Source organism: Canis lupus, chromosome 1 (assembly GCF_011100685.1).
Source record: "Canis lupus familiaris isolate Mischka breed German Shepherd chromosome 1, alternate assembly UU_Cfam_GSD_1.0, whole genome shotgun sequence".
Classification (NCBI taxonomy): domain Eukaryota; kingdom Metazoa; phylum Chordata; class Mammalia; order Carnivora; family Canidae; genus Canis; species Canis lupus.
This window is the reverse complement of record NC_049222.1, coordinates 71,152,591-71,179,028: the sequence shown is the minus strand read 5'-3', so window position 1 is coordinate 71,179,028 and position 26,438 is coordinate 71,152,591. Positions and strand designations below refer to the sequence as shown.

Here is a 26,438-nt window from a genome sequence, read left to right as displayed (position 1 = left end):
TTTTCTTTTCTTTACTCCTTTTCTTTCTCTCTTAATGAACCCCCTACACACCTACACATACACACACACAAAGCACGAAAAAAAATGAGAGAAAACCCTTAAGGGCGTTATGCTAAGACACATAAGTCAAGCAGAGAAAGACAAATACCATATGATCTCACTTATATGTAGAGATCATAAAAAAAAAAAAAAACTGTGCCCGTAGATACAGAAAACAGACTGGTGATTACCACAGGTGGGGTGTTAGGGACTGGGCAAACTGGGTAAAGTGGTCAAAAGGGGCAGACTTCCAGTTATAAAATAAATAAGTCATAGAGATGTAATGTACAACATGGTAACAGTCATTAGCAATATACCATATTCTACATTTGAAAGTTGCTAAGAGAGGAGATCTTAAAGTTATAAGAAAAAAATTGTAACCATGTGCAATGATGGATATTGACTAGACTTATTGTGGGATCATTTTGTGGTATACACATGTATAAAATCATTATGTTGTACACATGGAACTAATATAATGTTATGTGTCAATTGTATCTCAATTTTTTTAAAAAGCTGGAAAAAAAAAGATTTGAGGGATTTCTTTTCTCAGATTAGATTCTGTTCTAAAATTCCTATAAAATTAGATAGAAAGACCCACTCAGCCCATTAGAGGGCGGTAGCAAGTCAGACCAGTCTGAGCCCTAAACACAGTGGATAAACTGAAGTGAGAATAAACATCATTCTTTGGCATCAGAAGCAGACAAACTTGACTAAAATCAAGCTGACCCTGGGATGACTGTCTTCAGTTTTCTCCAGCAAGTGTTGGGTAAAGGAGTCTGTTTGAAGTGGGGCATTCTGGTTCCCAACCCACAAGAGCAGGACATGGATGATGCCCCAGGGAGCTGCCCTATCAACAGCTCCCAAGTTTTTTCAGAGCAGCAACCCATAATCACCTCATTTTCTTGCTCCAAGTGTTGTCAGAGGGATTCTCCAGGCTCTGGCATCCTGGGAGGTAGACAGATGGAAGGCCGGAAGAACACAAAGTGAATCCTTCTATCAAACGACCAGCTGCTTGTACTGCTCCTTTGGGTTCCAAGCCCTCAGAACAAGAAGAGAATCAGGCGAGAGGCAAGAGCCCAGGACTGCTCAGCGGAAACAAAAGTTCAGAGAAATTTGGCAAGCCTCCCTCTTCCCAAATGATTCCCAGACGATGGTAAATTTGGAAAGTGGTCAGTGTTGAAATTGAGGTGCGTGGGCTTGGCTGCAAAGCCTGATTGCTCCCCTCTCTCTGCAATGTGTGTTAGTGAAAATGCAGTGTTGGCAAATAGTGCTCACCCTTTGCTCTTGAGCCCAATTAAAAAACCTTATCCCAGGTGAGTAAGGACCATGGCCTAGAAGATGACCCGTGTTCGACCCCCAGCTCTACCACTCACTGGTCAGGTGAACCTGTGGGCATTATTCAATCTCTCTGTGTCTTCATTTCCTCATCTGTAAAATGAAGGTAATAATAATAGTTCCTACTTCCTAAGTTGTCATGAGGATTTACATCGTCCCTGACTCATTATTAGTACTCAACAAATGTCAGCCAGTTTCTAGTGCTAGTAGTTACTGGATAAAGATCTTTTACCCTCATTTTAATTCAACATGCTGGGGTCTTTCCTATGAGGAAATCCGCTTTTAATTTAAAGGCTCCTGGGGCACCTGAGTGGCTCAGTTGGTTAACTGCCCAATTCCTTGATTTCGGTCATGATCTCAGGGTGGTGAGATTGAATCCCGTTGCTGGCTCTGCACTCAGGAGAGAATCTGTTGCAGATGCTTTCCCTCTGCCCTCCCCTTCTCAAATAATAAATAAATAAATCTCTTTTAAATATAAAACAAAATAAAGGCCCTCATAAAGTTTGCTAGACAATCATTCAAATCAACCCAGGATTAGTACACTGGATAAACCCACATATTACACAACTAAAAACTGTACCTAAAATCTGCCCTAGGTTGTGTATGCTGACGCACATTCCTTTGCTCACCTAAGCTGCAGGTTGTGGAAGATCCTTCCCAAAGGCAAATTTACTAGGATTGGATGTATGAAGAACATAATGTCTACCTTTTTGTAAGAGGCTCCATCAATAGTTGAAATGCCAAGTAATTCCTCATGATCCATGGTAGGACAAACACTCATTGTAAGATTAATGAGTATGATTCATTGTATTTTTTAAAGATGGCCACAACAGTATTCCTTATTACACACGGTACTTCCATCAGGAGTTGGGCATTTCCTCTGAATCTGGGAGGGCTTGAGAATATCATGTGACTTCAAGTCTAGTCATATAAGACAGTATGACTTCCTCCTAGTTTTCCTAGGGATGCTCATTCTTTTTTTTTAAGATTTTATTTATTTATTCATGAGAAACACACAGAGAGAGGCAGAGACATAAGCAGAGGGAGAAGCAGGCTCCCTACAGGGAGCCTGATGTGGGACTCGATCCCAGGACCCTGGGATCATGACCTGAGCCAAAGGCAGGTGCTCAACCACTGAGCCACCCAGGGGTCCCAGGGTTGCTCATTCTGGAAACCCAGCTGACAATGCTGCAAGTAAAACCAAACAGAACATAGAGGGGCTGTGTACAGGTTTCCATCCAGAAGCCCCAGTGGGGTCCCAGGCAGTAACTGCCATCAGTTGCCAGACATGTAAATAAGCAATCATTCAGATGCTTCCAGCTCCAGAGGCTGACTCATTTCCAGTCTTGGAGTCTTCCCAGCCAAGCCCCAAGATATCATGGGGTAAAACCAACCATCCCACAAAATCTGTGCCCTTTTTGACCCATAAAATCTGTGAGCACAAGAAAATGGTTGTCATTTTATGCCACTAAGTTGGGGGATCACTTGTTACATGGCAATAATAACTGAAATGCTAGCAAGCATGATTGTCTCATGTTTAAGTAGATTAGGCTTTAATGTCTGTGAAATAGCTCCTACTTTGCTGAAATCTTGAATTCCACAATAAGATACTTATTCTTTGGGTTTAAAGTATCACCCCTTTCGAAACATAGAGTATAGGCACAAGCCCAGTGTCCTAATTCAGGAGCTACCAACTATTAGTGGTGTATGACTTTGAGAAAAGCACTTAATATATGGGTGTTATGTTGCATCCCATCTCTCCAAATCCAATCTCGGTTCTTCCCCCAATCCCCAACCTGGTGTCTCAGGAGATTAACCTTATGAATTACATCAGTGAGCTAGCTTCCAGTTAGATGACCAGTGAGAGGCACCAGCAAGAGACCCAGAGGACAGCAGAATGAAATTGAGAAGAATGAAATTTAGTCCTGCAAAGGAAAAATGCTCTTATTTCTCCTCTCAACACTCTCAATAATTCTGGTCATCAAATGTGTAGAGAGGTTTTCCCACACCAAGCCATTCTCAGACACCAGGTGAGTGTCATACAATTTAACTCAATTCTGACACTCTACCTGAAGAGAGCATCAGATCCTATAAGACTGCTCCCACTTCAGATGCTTACTGCAAGCCCAGGTTGTCACCTGAACTTCTGACCAATGTACTGGCTATAAACTGAAAGTCCCCACGACCCCTCCTCAGGTTCAGTCATTTGCTGAAATGGCTCACAGAACTGAAGAAAACTACTCACTAGATTACCAGTTCATTGTAAAAGAATATGCCTCAGGAACAGCTAGATGTGAGAGATGCATAGGGCCAGATATATGGGTAAAGGTGTGGAGCTTCCATGACCTCTGCAGGCATGCCACCTTCTTAGCACCTCCACATGTTCACCAGCCTGGAAGCTCTCCAAACCCCAAAGTTGGTATAGCCTTCATTACATAGGCATGATTGATCAAATTACTGATCATTGGTGATTGAACTCAACCTCCATCCTCTCTACCCTCCCCAAAGGTTGAGGAATAATACTGAAAGTTCCAACCTTCTAATAACATGGTCAGTTCCTCTGGCAACCAGCTCCCATCTTTAGGGGCTTTCCAAAAGTCATATCATTAATATAAACTCAAGTGTGGTTGAAAGGGGCTTCTTATGAATAACAAATGGCACATTTACTGCTCTTATCACCCGGGAAATTCCAAGAAATGGGGATGAAGATGACATACATATTTCTTTTTTTTTTTTTTTTTAAGATTTTATTTATTTACTCATGAGACACACACACACACACACACACACACACACACACACACACAGGCAGAGACACAGGCAGAGGGAGAAGCAGACTCCATGCAGGGAGCCCAATGTGGAACTCCATCTCGGGTCTCCAGGATCACGCCCTGGACCAAAGGCGGCGCTAAACCACTGAGCCACTCGGGCTACCTGACATACATATTTCTTATAACAGATCACAATATCACAATTCTTCTCTCCCTCTCTATGGGGTGGTCACAGTCTGGCAGCATCTCTCAGCTACAGGTCACAGGTCCTCTGAGGCAGTGCTCCTCATACTGCTCTTAATCCTTCCCTCTTCTTCTTCCTCTCCGTTCCCCCAACCACCACATCTCTCTCTCTGTCTCTCTCACCGGGTCTATGATTGCTCCCTTCCCAGCCACCTTAGGCTTTAGGGTCATAAAAGCATCACTCTACTAACTTCAATAACTTCCCTACACCCTTCCCACACATTTGCAAATAATTCCTCCAATAGCTTAATCATGTCTGCTGTTTACTCTGGGGACCCTGACTAATGAGGAGTTTCTGATTCTTCACTGTCAAAAAAAGAATCCATCCATCCAGCCTGCATCCCAGATCAGGCAAGATAATTAACTGAGAGTCTCAGTCAGGACCAGTGACAAAGGGAGAAAGTACACTGAGCACTTCAAAGAGAAGGAACATAGTAGAAGGAATTGGTAACACCAAAGTCAGGAGGCTGAAAGAGCAAAAAGAGGATACTATGTAAGTCAGTTATCAGTAACAGCAGAGGAGTAGTGTTTTTAGGAACTGGGTGTTCCAAGGGGGAACCTCTGAATGGTTAATGCTCAGTTCCCTAAAGGCAGCACTGTGGGACCGGTGCTAATATCCTTACAGGCTGGCTCCACGTTGGTGCTGAGTCTGGCTAAATGCTGTCCCCTAGGCAGAAGGACAGTAACAAGAATGCAAACAGGAAGGAGTTTTCCTTGCACTTCAATCTCCTCTTACTCTCCCAAATTTGCCTCCCATGGACAGAATCTCACACAAAGCCAGTTGGCATAAGTGTCTTAAGACCTGAGTCTGAAATTTCCCAGCCCAACATCAAAGATCAGAGTATGAAAGGTGGGGCTGAGGAGAAGATAACAGTAAATAACCAATATCTATGGGTAACATAGAAACTGTAGTTATTATTGTTATCCATAACTGAGAAAATTTAAACAGATATCCATACCTCAGAATGGACAAGTTGTCCCAGTCCTTTCCCCAGAGCAGGTTTAATAAAATCAGCCCATGATTCCCAAGCTTACCAAGGTTTTAAATGTTCTATCTATACAGTGCTTCCCCCAAAACAGCAAAATGCCCCATAAATTCCAACCAAACCTCCCAGACTCCTTTTATAACTAGAGCAGCAGTACATAAATTCTTTCTCATACCATAAGTGCCAGTGATGGTCTCAGAAAAGATGAGTGCCACCAAGTGTTCAGTGTCTAGAGCATGGTGATGTGTTGGGGGAAGCACGGGGTAGATTAACCAATGTCAGCCAGAACAGGGTCGCCAGCTGGTATGCTCCTCCTCCAACTTCCCCAAATGCTGAAGGCTAGTACTTCCCTCAACACACCATCCCCTATGTGTTAACAAGTAAAGCACTCAGTCCAGTACCCCAAAAGCTGGAGACCTATAAATTTCTGCAGATATCAACTCCTGCATTAGAGCAATGATTTTTGAACTATTTGTATCAATGTATGCTTTTCTGTTTTATTTTTGTGAATACACTCTGATATAGAACCCCAAATATAAATAAAACAGATAAAATTGGTTTGCATCAACTGGAATGGGAGGCCCCAGAAACTGGCCTGATGTAGCTGTGGCTCCCACATATTCCCCTAGAGTTTCCTGGGTCTCTGAGAAGCTTATTTTGATGCCCTCGAACTACAGCACTCTTGGTAAAGTTTAGTAACCTCTGACATTCTTTAGCATAGCTATAAAAGCTTATATGCATAATTATTCTCAATATTCGAACTACCAAAGGCTTTCTTCTCAGCACATTTATATTATAATCCCAAGTAGAAATTCTTCCAGTTTCTCCTTTAGACACACTCATCATGTCACACACAAAACCCTAAAACCCCACTGAACAACACATGTTTTTATACTACAGTATTCCCAAAGATCTCCAGACTCAAGTAAAATGGCAAAAAAAAAAAAAAAAAAAGTTGTATTTTGGGACTGTGTATGTGACACAGCCTCTTCAGGAGAGTGGCAGGGGCTGAGCTGCTCCTTCATTTTCTGCAGCCAACAGGGAACATGGAGAAGAGAATCATGCTGGATAGCATGTCAGTGCACTTGGACTATATAGTGCCAGTATTCTGCTTGAGGTAGTCCTTGTATTTCTTCTGGAACGTGCTGCTGTACAAAACCCATGACGGGATCAGGCTCAGGAAGATCCGCTTAAATAGACAAAAATATGAGTGTTTGTGGAAGAATGAAGAGCAAGCAAGTTAGAACAAAACATCTCAGTGTATATTCATCATCTTTAAAAATATTTTTCTGGGGCAGCCTGGGTGGCTCAGAGGTTTAGCGCTGCCTTCAGCCCAGGGTGTGATCCTGGAGACCCGGGATTGAGTCCCACATCAGGCTCCCTGCATGGAGCCTGCTTCTCCCTCTATCTCTGTCTCTGACTCTCTCTCTCTCTCTCTCTCTCCCTGTCTCTCATGAATAAATAAATAAAATCTTTAAAATATATATATATTTTTTCTGACTACTGAACTTAAGTCTCAAAATCCCTTAAGCACATGCTAAATTAAAAACTTTCTCAACAAACAAGATTTTCTCAGAAACCAAACAGTCACCTATAGAATCAGAACTGAGCAAATTCTAAATTAAGAGAACTTTGCCTCCAGTAACACTCTCCTCCCCTTTCTCCATCTCTCAGCAAGCACTCTTCTTCCTGGTGCTCAAACTCCCAGTGTCTTCAGGTTCTTTTTACCAAGGTTCTACTACAGTGAAATTCCAGAAAACAGTTGGAAATGCTTTTATCACCTGGCACAATAGTAAAGTATAAATCATAACATGGAGCATTTGCTTGGAAAAGCTGAGGTGGGGGGAGCTTTGAGGAGGGCTTCAAGTCAAGGCATGAATGCTTAGTTGGATTCACATCACGCAGTAGACACAGGCATTGGAAGGCTTCTTGCCCTCAAATCATACCCATGTCCTGTAAGACAGGTCCAGGCCTCCAGAAGCAATTATTTTGTCCATAGTGTAATCCTGGGCACCCAACATTCCTCAACCTACCTACTCCCCACCAAACAACAGAATTTCAACCAGAGGAAAATGTGGGCTTTTCAGGGAGTGTTTCTATTCTTTAGACAGCTGAGATTCTCAGATCATTGCATTCATTGAGATATTTCAAAGCAGGGAACCAAAGATGGCTTCTGTGGAAACAAAATAGAACCTTTCTTCCTCTAGCCAAGCCAATGAGTGAATGCAATTTTTTTCCTCAAGGACTTCATTTTTCTGCTCTTTAGAGCTTTTTAATCAGCAAAATCAAGCACTTTCATTAGCTTTGCCTTAAACTAAATGTTTTGGCTTAGTGAAGTCAGCCATAAAGAAAATAAATTAAAATTCCAGGTCCCTAGAAGATGTTCTAAAAGGTCCCTTCTTTCATCCCCATTGTTGTTTACCTCCTCCCAATCTATAAGGAGTGTGTGGAAGACACCAGGAGAAGCATGGCATTGGACAAAGGTGAGCTTAAACCTGAGCTTCACCATTACTCATCAAGTGGCCTTGGGTAGCTGATGTAGCTCTGAATTTTGATTTCCTCAACTGTAAACAGGAGCCAAATGACCTATCTTACAAAATTATTAGAAGGACTAAGTAAAGTAACCTCAGGTATCTACATTAGAGGCTCCATTCCAGCCCCAGTTCCTGTCCCAGAACTCCTTGGGAGTGAAGAGCATGCTGTCTTTTTGCCTTGCCCTTTTGTGATAAATACAAGGGTTGCTTGCTTACCAGTCAATTCTTTTTTTTAATATTTTTTTAATATTTTATTTATTCATGAGAGACAGAGACAGAGAGAGAGAGACGCAGAGACACAGGCGGAGAGAGAAGCAGGCTCCATGCAGGGCGCCTGATGTGGTATTCGATCCTGGGACTCTAGAATCATGCCCCGGGCCAGAGGGAGGCGCTAAACCACTGAGCCACCCAGGGATCCCCCTTACCAGTCAATTCTACTTGATTGCTCATACCTTTAGATTCAATAATCTTTTCTAAATTCCAGCAAACTCCAAATTGGCATTAATAATTTGTGTGTTCTCCTTGTTTTTTCTTTTGCTTCAACAAGCATAAAGACTCTTTTGCCTAGTCTGTTCTCAGCATCTATTTGCCAGAAGAGATTTGATTTGTTGCATAAGAAATCAAAAGAGAAAAGCTAAAATTTTTTTCAACTTTTGACCTCTAGAATTGCATTATGTAGCAAGATGACAACCTTGCAAGCCAGGCTACAGTCTCAAGAAACATTTTCTAAATCCTGATGGATTCCATCAATATCCCAGAGGGTGTGTGTCCTTCTCTATGTGGGCCTAGGCTGGGTGGAAGACAGGGGGGGTGGGGGGCCGGGGTTTCAGGTGAAAAATATGAACATGTAATCAATAAATAAGAATGGCACTGAGGCCAAAGGAAGAGATATTGGCCCCATCCTTCGAGAGTACAACCACAGAACATTATCTCAGCATGGCAAGAGAGGTGCTGCCATTCCAGTGTGAGTCAAGTCCATGCTGATGCTGATACAGCAGTGAGAGCCAAAGGGCCTTTATGAACCAAAGCTTCAGAAGGACCTTAGACCTGTGGCTGCTTGAGGGAAGTAGCAGAGATTCAGGGCCCGGCAGTCATCAGTAGCTGGGAGTTCACTGGCCAAGCCAAATGGATAAAAAAGGTCATCACTCCCCATAGCCACAAATCAGCAAGGTGCACAACCACCAGCTGGATGTGGGACATTGACACACATACTTAAGGACCAGCAGGAGGTCATGAAGATTCTTCTCCCTGTTACCATCTTAGTGAGAAAGGCAGGAAAAAGGGATGCTCCCAGAAAGATTGAACACATTAAGTAATAGACAAAAACACATTTCCTCAATATCCAGTTTAGAATACCAGGTCAAACTAAATTTAAACTCATTGGACATTCCATTAATTTATTTTTCTGCCATGCAGCAAGTGGTAATCTGGAGAAAAACCAGATCAGCATAGGCAAAATCAAAATCTTATATTCTTTCTGCACGTCCACTTTATAGTATGTTAAATTGGTAATGCTGTGCATTGTTGAGGTTCTACAGTAAAAGTAGCAAGGAATCCTTTAAGACAATTCAGATCTTGTAGTCTCCAGAAGTCCCAGGGAGTAACTGAATGCTTTGGGAAGATTTAGCATATTCACCCACAAATCCTTCTGAGAGAGAAAGAGAAGGGGGAGGAACCTAATTCCCATGGCAGAAAAGCACAAGAGGCAGAGGACAAAGTTGACATATGTAGGGAAAGTAATGATCTGTCTAAGATTTTTTGATACTATGTGTGTTTGTTTTCAGTATCAGTGTGCAAAAGTCAAGTTTACCTTTGTTTCACATTTGTGATTGCTTCTAAAAGCAGCATACCATATGTCACTGAATTTTATTTCCATATTTGATGGAGTTCATGTTGTGCTAAAGCCAGCTTGTACTTGCTCACAAGAGCCAATTATGCACATTCCTAAACTCAGAGGCAGTGACAACACAATGGGAGCTTGAAATCAGTCATGGGGGCAGTATTTAAAGCATGGCAATCAGCAAACCCTACAAATCAAAGTGTTTGGGGTTTTTTTCACCCCTGGAGAGCCAGATACTAAAAGATTTCTTAACACAGGGAGCCAGAGAAGACAGCAGCAATCAACTCCCATCCCTACCCAGGGAAGGTCCCTGTGTCTTGGTCTGCCCTTCCCAAGAGCTCAGGAAGCCACCTTACTTTCTGAGGAAAAGAGGTGAGGCAGCCAAGGGTGATATTTGACAACTTGGGGGTTATGTATGGGCTGAGCACCCAGGCCTCCAGCTTTTCCCCTTTGCTACACATGGCTCTTTCACTAGCTACATTACTGCGTATCCTCGCCACGAGAGGACGTGATTGATGGCAAGGAAGAGCTCTGCTAGGACAGCCTGCACACCCGCCTCCTGTGATTCAGGAAAGAAGTTACCAGTTACCAAGATTTCATGCGTGAAGCAGCCACAGGTTTCATCTCCAATCGTGACATAATTCAGTGATTCTTTTACAAACTCATCAGCAGTCTTGGTTATCATGTTGGTGTTTAGGTACCTTGTCATTGGGGTTGAGATAGCGTATGGGGTCAACACCTACAATGGGGAATAAAGGCTATCACACAGGAGCCATCTGCCCACCCCTGAGAAATTCACACCTACTGTAACCACCCCTTGGTTTTCCATCTCTGTTCTTCCTACAGAAAGCCTCAGGATCTCAGCTGACAATGGAGCACTGAAAAGTATAGAACTGGCATAGGGCTGTGAATCAGAAAAACTGGTTTCTGGCTTACCTTTATCACTAAGTCAAGCTGAGCCCTTGACCACACACGTCAGGTGGCTCAAATGTACACAGAGGGACTGGGGGCATGAGTTAAGCCTTTGAACACGGTTGCCAGACCAACAGTAAAAATGCAAGATGGCTAAATTTGAAATCCAGACAAACAAGGAAAAAAATTTCAGTATAGTATGTCCCAAGGATTGCATCAGATATATTTATACAAAAAAAAAAGTTATTATCTGAAATTCAAATTGAACTGGATGTCTTGCATTTTATCTGACAACTTTAACTGAGAAGTTTACTTCTAACACATTACATAGAGCCAAAGTTGGAGCAATTTAAAGCTCTTTGGATTCCCACTTTCATACTTCAGTTAGGAGCCAGGAGTGGCACGTACCTCACAGTCTTTCCTGTTGTGGTAAGAAAAATAAACAATCACCCATTGTGCCCTGCAAATCCAACACCATCAGTAGAGACAGCAATAATTTTCAAGATTTAACTGTGAGTGTACCTTTTCCACTTCTAATAGTCTGTCATAAAACTTCTCCCAAACAATAATAAAAATGTCTGCAAATTGTTTATTCCAGGTTCCAGAAAGCACTTAAATCTAACTGTGTTTCTGAACCAAGCACAGGTATGTCACGGACACCTCACGACATCACTACACAGCCTACAGATGCTGTGACAATGCAGCTCTGTGTCCAGCTAGGTAAGGGCATCTTCATGATGGCTCTGCCATCATAGGTGAAAGGGGAAGCCAGGACCTCTTCCCAAATGCTCAAGAACCGCAGTGTGGGGATCTGTGTGGCCCATCCCAGCTGAGCAGCTCCCAAAGTACACTACCACCACCCCCCCACCGCCTCTTCCTAACGTGGATGGATTGCTCAGTTTTCTTTTGTTTCTTCTCCACAATTCCTCCAGCTAACCCCATCTCCTATACCTGGGTCAAAGAGTAAAGAGTGGTGAGACAAGACCCAGATCTCTGTCCTGGTGCTCACTTACCCCACCCCATTACCTCCTCCCGGGCATGGAGGAGAGCTGTGGGGCACAGTTGCCCTGGATGGGCATAGGATCTCATGTGCTGTCATCCAGAGCCTCCCTCCTGGCCTGGCACAAACAGCCTGTCCCAGACTCCACGGGGAGCCACACCTCCTAGTCCCAAGGGCCCAGAGCTGTTGACCTCACCTGGATAATGATCCCTTTCCTTTTGTATTCTGCTTGCAGTGCCTTGGAAAACGTGCACACAAAAGCCTGGAGCAAGGAGAAAACACAGGACAGGAGAGGTAGCTTTGTCATCATTCCTCGATTCCAGAGGCCCTGCAGGGAGCCTACCCGCCCCACCATTAAGACACAGCAGCTGGTCTGATGGGAGCCAGGACTTGACTTCTCGGCCTGCGAGGAGCCCCACCAATGAGCAGGAACACCCATGTCGGGATAAATACCAGCCAGGCGCCCCTGCATGGAGACAACCCTGCCCCAGGAGCCCTGCCTGTCTTCTCGCCCAGGACATCCCCACCTCTGAGGGTTTGTTTTTATGACGAGGGTCTGGGGACACCTGGCTGGGCCTCAGGACAAAGAAAGCTACCATGTGTCTTGCCCACAGCAAGAAAGCAGGGCTGAGGGTTGGGGCGAGGAGGTGAGCGGACCCGGGGCCCCGGGGCCGCACTAGTCCGGGTGCTGGCCAGGGGCTCCACCAGCCCCGGCAGTGCTCTGGTCTAACGAGGCTGCTGAGCCCTGCCCACAGAGGCCCCGGGCATCTGCCCTTGGGGCGAATCTGCCCCCCAGCTTGCCAGACGAGCCAACGTCCAGGTGAAGATGCCAACTGGAATAAACCAGAGGAAGGCAGAGAAGGAAATTTGGGCTACATGCTGGTGCTCACCTTGGAAGCTGAATACATGGAGTACAGAGGCCAGGGAAAGAGGGCCACCCCGGAAGAAATGTTCAAGATAAGCCCTTTCTGCCTAAAAAACAAAGAAGTGAAGTTCTGAACGTGTTGCTGCCTGATCCCATACATCCTGTGGAGAAAGCAAAGGGGCTCCTGGGACCACTGGAGTCCTTCCTCGCTAAGCTCCCATGTGCACCACGACTTCTGCTCCCCAGAACTGCCAGTGGTGCTTCCCTACGGCCTGGATTATGACACCGGTGATGCCACCCAGCGCTCTGCGGACACCATGGGCTTGGGACTGGAAACGAGCTCTGCCACAGTGAAGATCCCCCCCAGAATGCCAGGGACCCACTCAGCTCAGACAAGACTCAAGTGAGAAGGGACCCTTCTTTCTCAAGTGGGACCACATGAGCTCAAGATCCCTTTTAACTCCTAGAGGTGACCCACACCAGGACAGATGGCAAGTGAAGAATCCTGTCTGGGATGGCATTTGACAGTCCATCATCTGCTCACCCAGGAACCCACACCTGAGTCTCCAGGGTTCTTATTTAATCCTTTTCAAATTTGGTAACTTTAATTCTTCCCAAATAGATGAGTTCAATCTGGAAAAACCAAGAAACCCCAAATTACACTATAAGGCCAAGCCCCTTCTTCCTCTAGGAAAGATCAAACTGTCAACCATTTGCATTTAATGAATACCACATGAGAAAAACCAGTTCCCGAAGGCATGTTGTAATAGAGTAATAAAACCATGGACTAAATAGAGATACCAATAGGTGGCGATTTTTACCACAAAATTTGAGTAATAACAGGAGATGGCCTTCATCTCAGGCCAACCTCTGAAGTTTCTTTTATGTTCAACATGAGTTAATATTTTTAATACAATGTGTGCTGAAATGGCTATTCTCTTCCTCCCGTAGATGCTACACTTGACTTTCAAATATGCTTATCTGTTTGCCAAGCTGGCCTGGTCCAGAATGTTACATTTTTTCCTGCAATCTCCATGTCCTTCATGACAGTTTTACCATTGCTTAAAGCTGCAGCCGGATGAAGCCTATACCCCCACCACCTGCACTCTGTCCCAAGTGCCCAGATCAGCTAACTGCCCAGCCAGGGAGGCCATGCAGCTCCATGCTTTTTTCAAAAAAAAAAAGACCTTACCTTGATTCCATGTGTTTCAGAATTAGCTGTGTCATCTATAAGAGAAGGGATAGAGTTAGGCCCTCTGACAAAGGAGCTGAGTATCCAGTGGGTGGGGGCTTGGGGAAACAGGTGCTGGAGGAAGCCAGGAAAAGAGCTTAAGAGGTGGCCTTGAAAATCTGCTGGTACTTGTAGGAGGTAATTCTGGCCACACTGGAGTCTGACTACAACCCACAAAAGGCAGCCTAGATAAACAGCACACTGTTAGAGGCCTCTGGTTTCTTCCCCGTAAAGTTAAAGTCTTCTTGGAAAATGAGGGCTGTGAAAACTCATGGAAATTGGCTTCCAGCCATGGGATCAACATTGAGGTTCCCCAGATTCTCATCATTCTGGGAGATAGGCCTGAGTAAGTTGGCCATCATAAACCTCACCATGAGTCACAAGTGAGGGGACGTCAGGAAACCTAACCAGTGTCCATGAGCATCTCACAAACAAGGCACGAGCTAAAGAAGGATATCTCTTCAATCCAACAGCAGCCATGTAAGCAGTTTGCTGTTGGCCTGCAAAATAGCTCCATAGACAGACCAGGTCTGTCTGTCCATCGGAAGTATGCAGTGTTGATAAGTCCCTCCCATGTGCCAACTTGCTGGCCCCAGAAGAGTTCTTCCCTGCTGGTTCTGGAGCTTAAATAGCCCAGTAAAAAAGCTTTTCACTCCATAATTGCAAGACACCCCCTTTTAAGAATTAAGGAAGAGGCAAACCCACAGACTGAAATGTTCTCAAATGTACAATTGAGTGGCATTGGGCCTTCTCCTCCAGAGCAGGTTTGAGAAGAAAGGATCCAAACAGATGGGGAGGCACAGAAAAATAAAGAAGACTGAATATTTTGCCTATTTTTCCATATTGTCTGGGGGCTCTGCAGGAGCTTCTCAGTAGGCTCAGTCCCCGCCATCGTCCCTACACCATAAGGCAGGCTCTGGATCCCAACCCCAGGGCCCTCTAGATAATATTTCCACGCTCTGGAGCAGCAGCAGGGGCAGAGTGTCAATAGACTACCTCCTGAAATACTGGGTTTTGAAGGAGGCAGGAGAAGCATGAGGACTAGGTCCTGCTGTCACCTTGCCCTTAGCTCTGCCCACCTCCTGAAGGGCATGACAGGGGCACTGTTGGAGCACACCAGCATTACCTCAATGCCTCCCCACAAGTGCACTGGTCTCACTGAATGAATGATCCCAACAAAGAGACAACGTTGGACTTTGTGAGTCTCTCCTCTGTATCAAAGTTCCCAAAATTCAGTCTCTTACCCCACCTTACCTTTGCACACAAACTCATTCCCATGTTCCTGCTCTTGACTATTTCGAGATGGCTCCTTCGGGGTAACTAAGTGATGCTATTCATGCTTCCAACCAGCATGGCCATCTGAGGCACAGTGTACTTACACAGCTAATCTTCAATGGGTTTTCTTTGCTATTTAAGGAAATTAGTGTCTACCAATATATATTAAAAAAATTTTTTTAACAAATCAAAGCAATTCTTGGCTACAGGAGTCAGAAGAAGGTTGTCAAATACATTTGGGAAATTTTGTGACCAAATGGACCAAGCGTGAAAGATCAATGTGTAAAATAACATGAAAGATTTTAGTGGTAGGGCAGGAGACAACAGTTGGACACATAAAACTTACAATTACATCAGCTGGGGCTGTAAAAACCTACTGATTGCTCAGCATAAAAAGAATGTATGTACCAATAAAAACAAAGCAGGAAACTATAAAATAGCAGTATGCCTACAGAGGAACGATCAATGCTAAAAATTGTTTTTGTCAGCTCAACTCACCCACCTGAAAATAATTTTACATTGGTTTGTTCAGCACTCATCTCTCTCCTGTTAACAGCAACCTGCTTTCCTTTGGGAACCCAGGCTTCCTCTGCCTGGCCACACTATGTACAGACGAGACCTGCTGCTCCCCAACTGGGCTGCCAGTGCTGGGAAACCAGGGATCATACCAAACTCACTACTGCAAACCAGAGCAGGTCACAGGGCTACCAGGCACAGTTGTGAATGCTGCATACTGAGCAAGGTGTCCAGCTGTGGAGTGACTATCAGCTGAAAGCTCAGGGTTCGCTCACTGGCGGTGAGAAGAGCTCTCCCCATTCAGAGGAAAGGGAAACATTGTGTTCACACAAAAGCGTCATCTATCCACTTGTAAGCAGCACCTTTTCCCAAATTGTTCACCCAGGGGGGTGCCTTTTTCTTATGCTCTCAAAGGCACAATATAGGACAGCTTTGTGGTAGTCGTGCCTATAAATGCCGATGCGGCTGATGCAAATCAAAGAACCTGATCAGCACCTGACACATCTCTCAATCCAACACTCTTTGTTTTTTTTTTGTTGTTGTTGTTTGTTTTGTTTTGTTTTAAAGATTTTATTTATTTATTCATGAGAGGCCCAGAGAGAGAGAGAGGCAAAGCACAGGGAGAAGGAGAAGCAGGCTCCACGCAGGAAGCCTGATGTGGGACTCGATCCCGGGTCCCCAGGATCACACCCCAGGGTGCAGGCGGCGCTAAACTGCTGCGCCACCGGGGCTGCCCCCCAACACTCTTTGAACAGCAAATGAAGAATCTGAGTTCAAGGGAGTGGAAGGAACAGCTACACTGCCCAACTAACTAGTAGTTGAGATGAGCTCAGAATGCATACGAACTTGAATTTCACTTCAATAAATATTTATTGAACATCAGAAGTCCAGAAAATCCAAGCCCGGCCTTCTGTCATTTTTCCAAACGGACTGAACTTTCCACTGTTAACAAGGACTAAAACTAGAGGAAACTAAACCATTATTTTTTTTTCAAGTTGCCCTGAAATCCTGAATAAGTTTCAGTGTCATCAGGCCTAACATGTTCCAATGTGTGACAAAACTGGATGCAAAAAAAAAAAAAAAAAAAAAACTGGATGCAAAAATAAGATTCAGATCCTCTGGAGAATAAGTTTGTCACTGTTTTCTTGATGAAAACAGAATAAAACAATTAAAAGACCACTACATGGCCTTTCAGTCAAGTGCAGTTCAATTTCAAAGATTTCTGCAGGAAAGAAAGCAATTCTCCTGAGTTGCTAGATTCCAACAGCTATATTTGAATGCATTTAGAACATATATTGACTACATACCTTCACTACCGAGGTGATGTTACAATGGATGACACTCTGTAACAAAAAATCACAACTGCCAATTAGCTGGAGGATGTAAGAAATTCTCTTAGTCAGTGCTAAAGAACCATAAAGTGGGCAAAAGTGCATGTCTGAGCAGTGCTCCTCCCTTGCACCACCTGAAATTAGGTTCCTAAGTGATGCCCACCAAGCATGCACTGGAACCGATAAACATCTGACATCCACTATGATTCTCTGAGAATCTGATCTTGAACAGAAGTTAATTAAGAATTTCCTTCAAAATTTAGGGATTTTCCTTCAGAACACAATATTTCAAAGGGAGATGTTTACTTTCCATCTGGAAGAAGGGCGGTTAGCCTATGTGGGTCTAGAAGACAATAGCGGAGAGAATAGAAAGGCAAGTGATAATATAAGGTAGAGGTCCTGGGTTACAAGTGCCAGATAAAGAAACTACTAGAATCACCCAAGATGGACAGAGAGAAAAGGAGGGACCAATAGAAGCAGGCACAAATGCAGGCATAAATAAAGAAAAGCTAGAATGGAGCCTGCTTAATCAAGAGACACAGACTTGTGCCAGAAACAGGGAGTTAGATGGGGTGAGACAAGTGGCCAAAGAGGGGAATTTTGCAAAGATGTGCAGCGGGGTCCAAGCTGCCCAGCGTTGATCACCCTCACGATAGACTTGGGACTTAAGTAGGACTCCAGGGGCCAGGACAGCCTGTCCAGGATGGGGATAATGCCATGATTTCCAAAGTCAGGGCCTGGGGAAGAGTCAGCAAACAGTGCTTTTGAGGACATGCCCTGCAGTGGCAGCCACGGCCCTGCAACACCCCCAAATGCAGACGTGCCTCACAGAAAGTTGAAAGAAATCTCATGACTTGGGAAGACAAAGAAAGCCAAAGAACTGGCCTTCTCTTACTTAGAACCACAGAGGTCAATTTGTTAGCAGACACAAAGCCCTAAAAGATTAAAGCAGGATGCAGAACCCCAACAAAACAGGACAGCGGGCAGGTGCATTCTGAGGTGCAGAGAAGGAAGGTGTTGGTATTCCAGAGCTGGTCATGAAGAGCAGCGCCCTTGCCTGCTCTTCATGCAAGTACTAAGGTGAAGAAAGGGAAGGGCCACAGGCATCCACGTGCAATACAGAATTCCAGCTCCACCATCTACCATGCACTCTTCCCGGACCCTAGTGACTACCCAGCCAGGCCGCCCAGGCCCCAGAGAGAGGAAACCCCAAAAAGGGCCCAGGCCTACCTGGATGTCATCTGCTGTATCAAGAAAGTGGCTCGGGAGGAGGTTTGGAAGCATCCCCACGTTGTTGACTGACAATGGCAAAGCAAAGATGTCAGAAGAGCCGGGAGCAAACATTTATTAAAAGCCTTAAAAATGTTTATATTCAACCCCAGCAGTTTTTTCCCTTGGCAATTTTCCTAAGGAAACATATGCAGAAAAAAATTTATGGATGAGATTGTTCTTTGCAACATGATTCGATAACAGTGAGGAAATTGAGGGGGAAAACGATTGTCCGCTAATAGGAAGCACTCAGGGGAACCGCAGGGCAGCCACATGGTGCAACACAAGGGGCTCCATCAACGCCACAGCTGCCTAGCAGTTTGAAGACACGGGGAACATTTGTGGTGTAGGGTTTTTTAAAAATGTTCTGAAATACTGTGTAAATTTCATCCCGGTTTTGAAAACATGTGTGTATGTGTCTGTGTCTGGAAGGATATGCACCAAAACAGGATCTCAGGCTGTTGGGATTTTAAGAAATTTCTAAGTATTCAATGTGCTCACGTATTCTTTCTGATTTTCCTGCAATAATATGGTTTACATTTTTATTAGTAAAAAATCTTATTTTAAAAATTCAGCAGGAAGTTTTGAAATCAAATCTTCCTTCCAAGTACAGTACAGACACCGTGTTCTGTATGAGGTCATAAAATAACTTGTCTGTAAGTCCCCACACACTGACTTACCTAAGAAAAAAAAATTACCTTGTTTTCTGAATAAGAGAGTCAATTCTCAAAGAACCATGCTGACTCGCTATTTCATAAATCAATCACAGCAATGTTTGTTTGCTAAACTAATTCTTTAGGATGGTATTTCTGAGACTCTCCTAATTAATGTCAGTATTAGTGGAAAAAAATCCATTTTGTATTGTAAGATATGATCAGGAAGGTTGAAACATCTTCATTTCATGCATTCCAGAGCACTTTGCAATTTACTTACTTAAAATTCCAATTTCTAAGCCTTTAAGTTTTTCTCCAATATACTCATAGATGTTGTCTTTGGTAAAATCTGCTTGTATAATCTTCACACTACTCCCCGTAGCGCACTCTGCAGGAGAGACAACAGTTATTCTTGAGTGACGGGAATCCTAATCCCTCCCTTGCTCAGGGACTTTTCCAATGCTCCTATAATGTGCTCAAAGATTTGTGAGCGGTGGTTTCTGGTATTTCTGAGTCACTACGGTGACCAGCACCGTAGTGCACCAAAATAAATCTAATGCAGTGGTTCTCGAAGCAGGGTCCGCAGACCACAGCATCAGCCTCCCTGGGAACTTGCTAGAAACACAGATCCTCAGGCTCCACCCCGACCTACTGAGCCAGAAACCCCGAGACTAGGCCCAGCCATCTGTGTTGGCATGCACTCCCAGTGACTCTGCTGCACACCCAAGTGGGCAACCCCTGGTGTGGAGACTGTAAGAGCATAGGGTGATGCTGCCTCTGCTCCACACCAGTCCCCTTGGCTCAAGTGGAGTGACCCCTGGTGTTTGCCCAACACTTTGGCATTCACAGAGCACTTACATGCACCATGTCTTAGTTTAATCCTATCTACAACCCCATAAAGCGGACATCACACTCACTTTCAGGAGGAGAAAGCTAAGGCTCAGAGAAGCGAGCTAACCCAATGACATCTGCACTCCATTCCCACCAAGCCGATGCCACTCCGCTGTCCCATGTGGACCTGGCTCTTGGATGGGAACTTTCAGCTGATGCAAGAGCAACACATCGACTCTACCAGCGGCTGCCTGCTCACCTTTGGGGTTAGACCCAGTATTTCTGGGACAAGTGATCTGAGGCTTAGTTTGAAGGGTGGGAGGTGCTTTCAGGCCGAAAGCACTTCTTACTTTTCAAGAGGACAATAAAAAGCACATTTCAGCATCATGAAGGAAACACTGAAGAATGTCTTAGTCCTGATCAGAGTTACTTATGATACCCAGACATGAAACAAAGGGAGAATTCATTAGATGAAGGGCACTGAGCCTTCACGGTGCAATGCCCCCACACCTCCCACATCTGTCTCCTATCCCAAGTCTCCCCCAGGGACACAAGGCCATCCTCTGACAGTCTCTCCCAGTCTTCACAAGTTTTCATAATTGAAGACTCATGTCTTTGAGTGAAGGAGATTAGGAATCACTAAATTAATAATTAATGATTAAAATAAACTACCCCAAAGCGGATACAACTATTATTAACTATGAATACGTCACACTGAATTATAATAATAAAACATTGTAATATAAATAGAGCTGTGTAGTGTATAAACTTCACAACTGTACATTGCAGCCCTGGATCAAATCTTTTTTAAAAAATCTCTGAACCACCAGTAAGCATCGTCCCTCACCTTCCTGCAAGGAACAAAGCATAGACATGGGGAAATGAATTCCCAAACATAGATCCTGCTTTTCAAGGGTGTAGCAGAAGCAATAAGGCAGCTGGGACCTCTAGATGAACAGAAGTAATTCTAGAGATGAAGACACTTACAGCATGAGTCTGTTCCGACCTCACTCAGCCAAGGAATCCCTGATGAACTAAAGCTTTTCATACCCTGCACTTCCCTTTGTCCAGTGAGCTTCCTGCGCATCGGCCAGGCCCCAGGCTGCAGGAGCAGACTCAGGCATGCTGACAGATCTTCCTCCAACATCTCCCTATGTCTCGGGGTTACTCACCAATCTCTGCAGCGGTGGCCTGTAGCTTTTTAAGTGTCCGGCTGATAAGCACGACATTGAGTCCTTGTCTTGCTAGCTGGGCGTGGGAAGTGGGAAAACCAGAAAAGAGAAAGATGATGAGCAGATAGGGAGGCTTTTTTCTTTCTTTCTTTCTTTCTTTCTTTCTTTCTTTCTTTCTTTCTTTCTTTCTTTCTTTCTTTCTCTCTCTCTCTCTCTCCTTCTTTCTTTCTTTCTTTCTTTCTTTCTTTCTTTCTTTCTTTCTTCTTTCTTTCTTTCTTTCAAGAATTTATCTATTTATTCATGAGAGGCACAGAAAGAGAGGCAGAGACACAGACAGAGGGAGAAGCAGGCTCCATGCAGGATCCCGATGTGGGACTTGATCCCAGGACCCCAGGATCACGCCCTGGGCCAAAAGTGCTCCACCACTGAGCCGCCCAGGTACCCCCGAAGGCTTGTTTTAAAGCTGAGTTGGAGCATCACCCATCACTCAGCATCCAGTGCCTGCTTCTCCTGGGTTTAAATGTGGCAAAGGCTTCTGGATTATGAGCACAGCTATGGGCCAAGCTACATGTGACAAAACAATAGTAGTTTACTTTTGTGTTCATTATGTGCCAAGAACTTGGCTGAGTGTTTTTTGTATACAGGCCGGCAATCTGAATCCCCTCTCATCAGAAACGTCTGGGTCAACTGTAAGTTGGAACTCATCATTTGGAAGATTTTATACTATAATCACGAGCCAAGGGCAGCACCCCCTGTGAAAAAGTGGTATTTCTGCAGGAACGTTTCAGCTGCTTGCTATCCACAAGGGCCTTCAACTCGTGGTCACTCTGCCACGTCCTGATCAGAAGCCGGAGACTTCTCCTCTCTCCTTGTTCTCTGGCCCCCAGCAGGACAACAAACAGAATAAGGACCCAAGGGTAAGCAGCAGCTTCCCCAAGATCAGGGAGGAGCTTCTCTTCAGGGTGCCCCGACCAGGGGGCCAAGCGGCAGCGCAGAAGAGGCCCAGGGCCCAGGACGGGACGCCTCACACCTGGAACTGCCATGGTGAGAAAAGCTAGAGCTTTCCCTGAAGACAACATGAACAACCAGCATTCATTTAAATAGAGACTGATGACATTTGAGTTAGTGGCAAAGAGGCCCTTTACTGAAATCTTTCTCTGTGGTTTTAATGAAGTGATTCATACTTTTATTTTTTTAATTGTGATAAAATGCACATAGTATAAAAAGGAGAAGAAATGTGCGGGAAATATCTGAAAGGGAGACAGAACATAAAGACTCCTAACTCTGAGAAATGAACTAGGGGTGGTGGAAGGGGAGGAGGGCAGGGGGTGGGGGTGAATGGGTGACGGGTACTGAGGGGGCACTTGACGGGATGAGCACTGGGTGTTATTCTGTATGTTGGTAAATTGAACACCAATAAAAAATCTATTATTAAAAAAATTTGACATCTTAACAAATATATGGAATGTTTCACGAATGTGCATGTCATCCTTGTGCAGGGCTGTGCTCATCTTCTCTGCAACATTCCAGATTCCGTATATGTGCTGCCAAAGCAAGCGCTGTACCATTATTTTAATATGGAATTATATATTACAGAAAACACGTAAGAAGCTGATTTAAACACTATAATATGTGATCTCCAATAGCCAACAACTCAATCTTCAAGCCAGTGGTTTCCAAATCACCCAGGCAGATGTCAAAGAAAAACCAATTCCCATCTAAACCATCCAAATAAAAAAGTCTAGGGTTGAAGCATCAGTATTTACAACTTTTCTGTTTTAATGTATTAAATTATACTATGAAATACATGAGGAGAAGCCCATTGTAGACAATGTCCCCAAAGCCCCCCAGTCCCACTTCCCTACCCACCCCTAGCCTCTGGCCACCTTTAGTCTGCTCTTGACCCTCTTGCCTTTTTCTCTGCACCTACGTGCATATATAAGTACATACAGAAATATTCATTTTGTGGGGTTTCTTTCCATTCACACACTATAAATGGCATTGTAAATATTGTATTTTTACCTTCATGGTGTGTCTTATCTCCATGAATCCAACATCTATCTCCACATCAGTCCAGTCTGAGCCACTTGATCCTTTTCTATTGCTTCATAGTTTTCCATAGTTCACTTTTGGGTGAGCACTTAAGTTACTTTCAAGTTTACCAATTACCAATATTGCTATAATAAACCCCCTTCTCTATAACTCTTTGTGTATACAAGTGAATTGATTCCTCGAATACACAGGCAAAGAAGTGGAATTGTTGTATCAAAGGGTGCATGCTTTATATATCTTAACGGTTTGCCAAAACGTTGTCCCTTAAAACGATCCCACCAAATATACAACCATAGATATTTCTTCATATTCTGCCAGTACTTTTTATTAGCAATCATTTCAACATTTCCCAATCTAATGGTCAAGAAATTATATCCCTATATTTTTTTAATTTGTGTTTTTCCAGTTATCAGTGGGGCTGGCCGGTTTTTTGTATGTTTCTATGAATTACCAGTATATACACTTTGCCCATTCTTTTACTGGGTTGTCATTTTCTTATAAATTTGTAGGTGTCTTGTGTTTTTTAACATATTCTGAATATTTATTATTTGCCTACTAAATATTTAACAAGTATTTTCTCCTTTATTTATGGCACCTTGACCATACATTATATGTTAATTTTCATGTTATCAACTTTCTGAATATTTGTTATGGCTTCCTAAAAATTTCCTTTATGAACTTCCTTACTCCAAGATTATAAATATATTTTCCTATAACCTTTTACAGTGTTTTTATCTTTCTTGTTTATTGTTGAGAATAATGTGAGTGTGAAACTACTCGGCATTATTTTTCTCAAGATGAGTGGCAATTTTCTTGACAACATTTTTCTATTTTTCCATTCCTTCTTTTTTTTAAAGCTTTATTTGTTTGTTTGTTTGTTTGTTTGTTTGTTTATTCATTTATGAGAGACACAGAGAGAAAGGCAGAGACACAGGCAGAGGGAGAAGCAGGCTTCCTGAGGGGAGCCCGATGTGGGACTGGATCCCAAGACCCCCGGATCACAACCTAAGCCAAAGGTAGATGCTTAACCACTGAGCCACCAGTGCCCCTGGATACCATTCTCTAAGATCACTTTTCATTTCATTGCATAGTAGTGAACATAATGGTATTTTTTTGCTATTTGTAACTTATCACGATTTTCTTTGTTGCCCAATAAGTGAACTTTTATGGATATTCCTTGTGTGTCCTTACAGAATACGTATTTGCTCTTTGTTGGCTAGGTTTTATGTATTTTTGTCTCTTAAATTAGAGTTTTACCAAATGACTTACCAAGTTCTAGTTAAACCGGTATTGAGAGGGTATTCAAATTCCTTATAACCTTAATTATTTTTATTTATATAATAAGATGTTAAATTATAGGTTTCAACAGAAGTGCATAGACCTAATAGAAATCAGACCACAAAGTGCTTTTAGGGAGAGAACCAAGAAAAAAAGTTTCAAAATAAATCTAAGAACCAATAATGTGATTCTCGAGCCCATCCCCAGGGCACCTCTCACTCATATAAAAAAAAAAAATATGACAAGATAAAGAGTGTAGCAAATCAGAGTTTTCATCAAGAGGATTTCTTAGGTCTGTCTGCTGCCAAGCTGTGACTCCTATCCCCAAGGGCAGGGTGAGGGAGGAGCACGATGCACCTCACGCCTTAGGTCAAGGGAGAGGGTTGCCATCCTATCTCATTTCATGTTTTATTTGCCTCGTGCTTTCCTGTTTATCACTCCCCACCTCAGTTTTGCCTGAATCAGCTAGGTCACAAGTTAACCTTGAAATCTCAGCAGTTTACCATAACAAAGGTTTATCTCTTACTCATTGTGCTCAAACTATAGACCCATCTGACCAGTGCTCCCCAAAATCTAAAGAGCAAGAATCGTGGCTTCTCGGTGCTGTGTCTGACATTGGAGCTTTCCACTGCTATGGGCTAGGCCACCATTCAGACTGGTTTGAATTTTTTTCCTGGACCCACTATAGGAAAGAAGCTGCGTGAGGTGAGATTCTATGCCAAATGTCCACCCCAAGGCAAACAACCCTCAGCAGAAGCAGGGCTGGGGGAGGAATTCAGGACCCAGGAGGTCAGGGTGCAAGATGAGAGCCCACTCACTAGAGCCATGTGACAGAAGCTCGCTGTGGTGGAGAACCCAGGAAAGTACCCCTCCGGGAGTGAACATCAAACAGTTACCAGGCCCAGATGGCCTGGCTCCTTCTCATGGTAGGAGGCGTAGTCTTCCTTCTCTCTGCCCACCGTCTCCTAACTCCTGCTCCCCGACCTGGCAGGCTCGGACACCTCAGCTGGCAACCAAGAAAGAGAAACAGACCAAGGCACTATGTCACGTCCCATGAGCGTGGTCTCAGCTGCAGGAAGGGAGAAGATTCAACTTTAGTTCACGTTCAGCATTTTGATTATTGCAGGTAATTGGACACTGGGACTGTGGAATTGCAATCTGCCCGAATCTGGAAGTAACCAGAGGACTTTGTTTCACCTAAGAAGGATCAGTGAAGTACCAGGAGCAGAGGCAGAGAAAGAACCAGAGCTGTAGAACAGGTTCAAAGAGACAAAGAGAACCTGTGATCATGATTATGCCCTGGGAGTCCAACGAAGCCCACTTATCTAAAAGACTGTATACTTCTGTTTCTGAAAGAGTCATGGAAATCTCCAACGGTGGTTACAAATTCATCAAATGTTTCTATTTCAATCAGTTTCTACTCTCAGTATTTCAAAGTTATATTGTCAGAAATAGAACAGGCTCAACATGAATCTTACGAAGCTTATCAGTATGAACATTTCTCTTTTATTATATTGAATTTTATTTTGTTTAATACTGATATTGCTTCCACTCCATTCCTTTCTTTTTGCATTTTCCTAGGATATGTTTTTCCATCCCTTCAACCTTCACCCTTCGACCTTCCTGTTGGAATCCATTGGATTTCATTTTTAGCTCTTTCTGAATATCTGTTATTTATCAGGAAATATAACCAAGTCGCATTTATTGAGATTGCAAATTTACCACACTGACTCTAGCTATCTTGTTTTAGTTTTTCTATTCACTGTGTTTTCTTTGTTATTGTTCTCACTTTGTAGTAAGCAAGACAGGACAGGCAAAGCTGGAGTGACAAAATAACCCCAAATCAGCGGCATGATAAAGAGAGGTTTGATTTTCCTAACACTATGTCTTCTGCAGAGAACCCAACAGTTCAGGCCACACTCCTCCATGCAATGACTCAGGGATCTAGGTTTTTCCCCAGGGCTCAAACTGAGATAAGACAAGCAAAGGACCCAGGTGCAAAATTTGAAAAGGGTCTCACTCTCAGGTTCACAGTCACCACACATGCCTCACCCCAGTCTCAGCCCTACTTTTTCTATCCAGACTCCACTATCTCAACAGAAGGCCTCTGCAGCTTCCCCTAATATTGGGCAATTGAGAACTGAACTTGATTATACTATAGCAAAGACAAATTCTATCTTACTGAAAAATAAATTACAAAAACAAAAACAGCCATTTTCCTCAAACTAAATACAGAAAGACCAGTTCCGTATCTGGACTACTAAAATATTTCCATAAATGAAAATATGTTCACAAACAGTAC

At 43.6% G+C, this 26,438-nt stretch overlaps 1 protein-coding gene and 1 non-coding gene across 5 annotated transcripts in view; both read right to left on the bottom strand.

The window, feature by feature from the left end:
- Window positions 1-5,854: 5,854 nt before the first annotated feature.
- HSD17B3 (hydroxysteroid 17-beta dehydrogenase 3) overlaps window positions 5,855-26,438 on the bottom strand; it is a 35,391-nt gene continuing 14,807 nt past the window's right edge. For 2 of the 4 annotated variants that reach the window (XM_038526845.1, XM_038526843.1), the window contains 9 exons: window positions 20,807-20,882; window positions 19,084-19,191; window positions 18,112-18,179; window positions 16,858-16,893; window positions 13,721-13,755; window positions 12,554-12,635; window positions 11,860-11,925; window positions 10,341-10,490; window positions 5,855-6,566 (listed from right to left, as the gene is read on the bottom strand). In XM_038526845.1, coding sequence (XP_038382773.1) covers window positions 6,468-6,566; window positions 10,341-10,490; window positions 11,860-11,925; window positions 12,554-12,635; window positions 13,721-13,755; window positions 16,858-16,893; window positions 18,112-18,179; window positions 19,084-19,191; window positions 20,807-20,882 — 720 coding nt within the window. In that variant the 3' untranslated portion in view covers window positions 5,855-6,467. The remainder of the gene's footprint in view (window positions 6,567-10,340; window positions 10,491-11,859; window positions 11,926-12,553; window positions 12,636-13,720; window positions 13,756-16,857; window positions 16,894-18,111; window positions 18,180-19,083; window positions 19,192-20,806; window positions 20,883-26,438) is intronic. The other 2 variants (XM_038526847.1, XM_038526844.1) reach the window with 2 other exon arrangements.
- LOC119869862 lies at window positions 22,261-22,366 on the bottom strand. Its single transcript, XR_005354860.1, has one exon. It is a non-coding gene; the product is annotated as a U6 spliceosomal RNA (small nuclear RNA).